This window comes from Pundamilia nyererei, unplaced genomic scaffold (assembly GCF_000239375.1).
Source record: "Pundamilia nyererei isolate P.nyererei 1_Seehausen unplaced genomic scaffold, PunNye1.0 scaffold00449, whole genome shotgun sequence".
In the NCBI taxonomy this organism is placed as follows: domain Eukaryota; kingdom Metazoa; phylum Chordata; class Actinopteri; order Cichliformes; family Cichlidae; genus Pundamilia; species Pundamilia nyererei.
The window spans coordinates 94112-100931 of NW_005187850.1; the positions used below are offsets into that span (position 1 = coordinate 94112).

The 6820-nt window shown below is 41.6% G+C and overlaps 1 protein-coding gene across 2 annotated transcripts in view; it reads right to left on the reverse strand.

The window, feature by feature from the left end:
* Window positions 1-6: 6 nt before the first annotated feature.
* The window catches only part of angpt4 (angiopoietin 4), a 67541-nt gene continuing 60727 nt past the window's right edge, over window positions 7-6820 (reverse strand). For both annotated transcript variants that reach the window (XM_005753669.2, XM_005753668.2), the window contains exons 7-10: window positions 6501-6602; window positions 6248-6414; window positions 5383-5516; window positions 7-2454 (exon numbers count right to left, since the gene is read on the reverse strand). In XM_005753669.2, the coding sequence (XP_005753726.1) occupies window positions 2294-2454; window positions 5383-5516; window positions 6248-6414; window positions 6501-6602 (564 nt within the window). In that variant the 3' untranslated portion in view covers window positions 7-2293. The remainder of the gene's footprint in view (window positions 2455-5382; window positions 5517-6247; window positions 6415-6500; window positions 6603-6820) is intronic.

The following is a 6820-nucleotide window of genomic DNA, read 5'->3' on the forward strand; positions in this document are numbered from 1 at the left end:
GTGCCTCTGCATGATTCTCCATTTATGATGCACAAGCTTCAATCAACACTGTGCACGGTAAGTAGAATCTGAGATGTGCTGATTCGGCATCTAAGACGTCCCACAATTACGTCCAGGCTCACACGAGGACCCAGGATGGACCGTCCACCACCGCCCAAAGGAGGCGAGCGGGAAGAAAATCACCTTCTCCTGCTGGACATCATCCGCTGTGGCTCCTGATGTTGTTCCAGCTAATCAGATCAATCCTCAACGTGACTCTCAGGTTTCATCAGTTTGATCTGATTCATGTTCTGGCAGTCACACCAGCTTTAGCGTCCACGTTTATAAAATTGTTGATAAACATGTGGAAACGCTGGCTTCCTTTAAAAACAGTCCAAGTAAAAGTGGGTTGTGAAAGCCAACTCCACTCTTTGCTCAGTCACAAATCTCTCAGTATTAAGCTGTCCGTGTAATAAACTCCAATATCCTCACTGTTTTCTCGCCTTATATTAACGTTTTCTTCAACATAGACGTTTTCTGTAGAAAGACTCGCAGCAACAGAAATCACAGGACAAACTCATAGAGGTCATTCAGTCCTTACAACAAAAACAAGGTTGTAAAGATTTTTTGCTAACTCACCTTTTCAGTATTTGGAGGCTTGCAGGCTGCTGTGGCTGCGAGCTGTCATAGAGCTGCTGCTCAGAGTCGCTGCATCATGTTTGCCATCCTGCTCCCTGTTGGAGCAGTTTTGATCTGACAATTATCTGACTAATAGCCTGGCGTGCTGTGTGGTGCAGGCTGTCCAAAAAGTTTGCGCTCCAGTTTTGATGAGTGAAATTCTAGTATTTGAATAGTGTGTTAGCAATTTGCAGGGATCTGTTTGAGAGATGAAGCTCCTCACCAAGATTTCCAGGAATTGGTAACTCAGAACGCCACCCTTTTATCCAAGTATGGCCACTTCTGGCTGCAAGAGCCCAATATGGCAGGGACCAAAACACTAGCGCTGAGGTTTCACAATCACACTACAAAAATGATGGGTTTGTATAATTTGCTGCCCTGTGTACCATCTGGAAAGTACATTTTCAGAAATCTGCAGTCTCTCCAGTCTTTTGATATCTGTTAACAAACAATCACTGTCTGAAATATCTGGTTTGTTGATTAACATGTTGCAGTGCTTCCACATGGCACATGTAATGCAATTGCTCACCAAAGACCAAAAGCCAGCCAATCACTCAAACCTCTTTTCCATTGTTGTGCTGGTGCAGACTGTCCTCATCTCGACAGATCTGAGAAGCAGACGTTGGGTCCATGGGAAGGTGATATGGCAGCCAGAGGCCGTAGCACCGCCCATAGACACGGACATCAGCTATCTAAATCTTGTCTGTGTTTCGGTGCCGGTCATAGATAGTGGCACTATAAACACACTGATAACAACAAAGAAAATCTCGTATTCCCTCCTAAAAAAGTAGGTGAATACCTTCATGCTAGCCACAGATTTCAATTCAGATTTGTGGATAATATTATTTATTCCTATTTACAGTCTTTATTAGACAGTGACAGTTTAATGGGGGCAGCCCAGGCTACAGTAGCAAACTCATCCTTCAGTAAAAACGATGCCTGTTCTACCAGGTGAGCTATGAGGGTCCACATTCATGCCTTTTACCATTAAACACATTCTCAAATGTCATATAGGAAAGTACCGTGAAGCTGCCAGTATGCTCCAGCTCTGGAAACCCCTCAGTCACCCTTTCTGTACCAGCCGGGGTGGAGTGACTGAGTACCACAGAGTGTACCTTTTCCAACCCAAAAGCAACAATCCAACCCACGTCTCACAGCGACTGGCTGGCTGTGTGGGTGAACACTTTTGGCACTTCTCATGTGTACAAACCAGCACAACCATTTTAATAGCTTCCAGCACAGACTGGCTGAAAATGTGTGTCGTTATCATCATATTTAAAGGACAATCACATTTCAAGCAGACGAGATATTTTCTTACATGATCCATCCCTTATTTTCCTCAATATGATCCTTGGTTATGAAAACAAGTCCAGGAGACATGTAACAAACAAGGTCCTCACGAGTCACATGACTTTAACCATTATTGTTTTAAAGTCACTATTTCCTCAGTTCAGGGCTGTACCATATCATATCCAAGAGGTGTTTTAGGGTTGTACCATGATGGCGGTGAAGGTAGGAGCCATTGTTTTGAAGCTTTGCTATCATTAGGATGGTATTTCGGAGGAGTTGAAGGTCGATACCGCTGTGGTATTTAAGCTCCGTTGGATCAAACCATTGTGGAGGGTGAAAGGTGCCTTTAAAAGTCGTAGGGTCGTACCATCATGGAGGTGGCGCGCAGGGAGTAGCTGGGACCTTTGAAGTGGTGCCACTTGATGCCGTTAAGCTTCCTGATGTTATGGCCGATGGAGTAGTACACACCATTTAGGTTGGAGAAACCGCAGGCATCAAACCACCAACCTGATGGAGGCAAGAGGGAGTGAGAAACAAAAGCCAACTAATAACACTAATGCAGTAATAAAACAAGCAGACTGCAGTGGTACAATTTTACTTTAGGAGCACTTGAAGCATATTTTGAATGGAGGAGTGACAGCTAATGTGAACCTGCCAGATGTTTTTATTTAGGTCCAATTAGAGAAAACAACTCAACATTATTTCAACAATGTTTACTAATATTTTTATAATGAACTGTGGGTCTTTAATAGTTTCAAGTAAAATAAGGTTTGTATTCAAAAATAATGAAAATTCTTTTTAAAAAGTTGTTTTCAAAAAAGTGCTCAACTTAAAATAATGAAAAAATGTAGTTTGATTTTCCCTTTTCTTATTTTTCCTTAACTACCTCTCGTGTGTGAACCAAGTCACGTTTAAATCCCTCGTCTCACGTCTCGTCTCCTCCTTTGAGTTTTCTGAATAAAGCATTTGATTGGCACAGTGGCATCACGTGGGGTGAGTTTCAAAGCGTCTATCGACTACATGCATTGACTACCATAAAGACAAAGATGCAGGCTGCAAATATTAAAACAACATGAGCATAAAAACAAGAAAAGTTCTGCTTTGAAAAACAGAAATGATCTGTGAAAATCTACCAACAGGTAAAGAACGGCGTCTCATCCACTGTGATTGGGTCCCCGGACCTACGCTCCAAAAGTGCTCATTAATTCTTTATAGCATTACAGAGCACGTTTGTGACGAGTTACCATAAATATGTAACCCATGTTTTCAAATGTCAGTTTCTTTGATTGACAGGTGTGCTGGTTGTCGCAACTCTGCTAGTTTGCTGCTTGTTAGTTTGTGTCTTGTTGTGCAGTTAGCTGCACTAATAGATGGTTAAAGAAGTTTGAGCTTTGTTTGTTTCTTTGTTTTTTAGCACTTATTAATGGAGTGCATTTATATAGTGCTTCTCTAGGCACCCAAAGCGCTTTACAATCCCACTATTCATTCACTCTCACATTCACACACTGGTGGAAGCAGCTACGGTTGTAGCCATAGCTGCCCTGGGGCAGACTGACAGAAGCGAGGCTGCCATATCGCACCACCGACCCCTCTGGCCAACACCAGTAAGCAGTAGGGTAAAGTGTCTTGCTCAAGGACACAACGACCAGGACAGAGACAGCAGGGGGATCGAACTGGCAACCTTCCGGTTACAGATGAGCTTCCCAATCCCCTGAGCAGATATTAGCAGATATCTGTATTTTTGTGATGCACCCATAACGTTTTTGAAAGCAGCTTGCTAACTGAGCTTGCCAATAAATATGTTCACACACATAAATGTTCACCACAATACTGAAGTGCCACTTGAGTCAGTGTCACTGACTCACAGGCGCCCTCTGCTGCCCTAAAGCCAATTTGCACTTAATTTCTATTGAAAGGGAAGAATAGAAAGTAGAACAGTTCCCTGCATTGATTTTGGTCAAAGTTTTAAAGAGTCTAGAAACCAGTGTGTGATGTCACTGTGGCTGCCGTCTTTGATATACAGCTAGTGCTTTTTGAGTGAGTGGCATGTCCTCTCTGATATTTGTTTAGTACTGAGAATGTCATTCTGAAATAATCACACAAGACTCATATCTGTAGAGTTTCCTCAGTACAGGACACAGAACAGGACACATTTCTGTTTAAGCTCCATTTAGATTTATAATTATGTTTGTTCTAAGCCTGCACACAATTAGAAATGTTTGACAAACATAAAACTTTTTTAACAGTGACTATAAAAGCAATAAAATGTCAGCAGGGGACCCACTGGGATCTGTTTCTCAGTTTTGTAAATAAGTGACACGTGTCCGAAAATAATACTTTAATTCCTGATCTCAAGATGTTTTTTTTCTTTTAGAAAGTTTATATCATTTCCATATTTGGGGGTCATTTTCATAGTCTGACTGTAATTTCTCTGTGAGAGAAAACTGTAGCTGTACATGTTTGTCTGTTCTTCATCTCTCTCCTTACTGTTACTCCCCTCGGTTTCTTATTTCGTCTGTGTCACCGTTTCTCTTTCACTCAGTAAATTGCTGTGATTTTAAATGACTCACTGTCTAATGGTGACCACTGGCGTCTTTTTCTCAAAGGACTTAACGTTTTGCCGAAACGATTAAGTTAATTCACAGCCAATCGAGGGGAGTCTAAAGAGCTGTTTGTCTTGGCGTTGGCGTGAGATGAAGGGTGGTGCAGTGAAAGATGATGGGGACAGATGTTTGAAAGAGCAGAACTTTGGGGGGAAACACTGCTAACAATGTATTTGTGAATCATCATGTGTGTTTTATTTGTTATGTCAGTAGTAAACTTTCAATAAATGTATCCAGTTGTTTCATGGTCTTCATGGTTTTAAGTGAAATTGTGTCTTTGCAACACACAGACTACATCCAAGAACGCTGAGGTGATTGTTGCGGTGATTTTGTGCTTTATAAATAAATTTGAACTGAACCTTATTATTTTTTAATTCAGGTGTTTTTAGCCCACATGCTAAAGGTGTATAAAATCATGTACCTATCTATGCCTTTACAGACATTTGTGAAAGACGGGCTTGTTCTAAAGAGCTCACTGAAACATGCTCCATGGTTTCAAACATGGCTCCACGGTCCTCCTAGGTCTTCCATGACCGGCTGTAAGTTGTGTTGTTAAGTGGAAATGTTTACGAACCACAGGAACTCAGCCATGAAGTGTGAGAGCATGTAAAGTTTCAGAGCGGGGTCACAGAGTGCGCAAAAGGCCCCACGTTTATGGCCAAGCAGCTCCTGTAGGTGGGAGGACCCAGAACTTTTGTCCCTGTAATGCATGCAGTGTTTCTATTTTCTCAAAAATATCTTAATATCTCAACTTTATGGAGTATTTCCAATACATAATCTCGTTTATTTCATTTGTTTGCTTTAAACTGCTGGCAAACAGAAAAGCTTCCACCTCCAGTGAGCATCATGGCACATTTGCAGTGTTCACAGTTGTCGTTGTCTTTGTCTCGGGTGCTGAAGCCGGACCCGTGGGTGGTCAGGCTGCTCTGCTTCCCTGCTGTGCCACTGTAACCTCTCAGATACAACCTGAGGGAGAGGAGACACACAGGAGGACAAGATCTGATGAAACAAACACTGATTTAATATTTTCTTGTAGACAGGACGTATTTACAGTACATCTATGAGGCAGTTAATCCAGCGGATCACCATCTGGTGACTCTGTTTTTGGCAGGACCAAGTGTGTTGGTCCTTCATGGAATTCACTGAATTCTGACCACCCATGGGACCGGCTTTATGGAATTAATGGAATTCCATAAGGTGTTTTTATAAAGCTGTGTGAAAATCTTTCTGTTGCTCAACACAATCACAGACGAGTGCATCCACTCACTGAAACGTGCCAAAAACAGTTCCCCAAGCTGAGCTGCAGTGTTATCAGTTTTCATCAAATTAACAGCAATTTTCACAACTAATAAATTATAAAGTGTTTTTTTCCCCACAGACACTCTGAATAATGCAGCATCTCATTTCCTCAGCTGACAAAATCAACAATTTCAGGACATCATTTTTGGGGCTTATGAATCTGTGGTCTCACCATGTCATTAACAATTTAATTATAATTAATAGCAGGAAAATAAATCGCAGAGTTACAACACAGCAGTATTTCCAAAACAATCAATATTAGTCTGTTCAAGTTTGAATGTTATACACGCCTTCAGATGTAATCAGCAGCTTTTAATTTTCATTATTATAGTAAAAATAAACTCTAAAAACATTAAAGTAAAACACTGTCTGTGTGTGTGTTTGGACTGCGGTTGTACCTGTACTGCTGTCGCTCACTGGTCAGTGTAAATCGGTCATAGTGGGAGTGGGCGGAGTTTCCCTCCCAGTCCATCATCTCCACCCTCATAGAGTAGACACCTTGATTGGTCAGCAGGTGCAAAACTTCATTACCCATCCAGTGCTCGCCCAACACGTCCCCAAAACCCTGCAGGGAGAATCATAAGAGGAGCACTCTTTACACTGATAACTCAAACTCTGAGATAAATCCTGGTGACTGTGACACAAACGCACCATTTTGTACTCCCTCCAGCTCCTCTGGAAGTCCACGCTGCCATTAAACCGTCTCTGGAAGACTGTCCAGCCTCCACCACTCGTCTCCATGTCACAGTAAACCTTCAGGGGGAGAAACAGAAATGACTGATCATTAACTACCAACGATGATTTAAATTATATTAACTGTAACTATTAGAATCACATTATTCTAAATACAAAGACACTTGAATATAAAGACGGTTTCTCTTTCTGTTGAACATTTTGAGGTCATTTAAACATAATCGTTGAAGCTGATTATTAAGGGCAGTTGTTAGCTAGCAGGAAACAGATGACAAAAA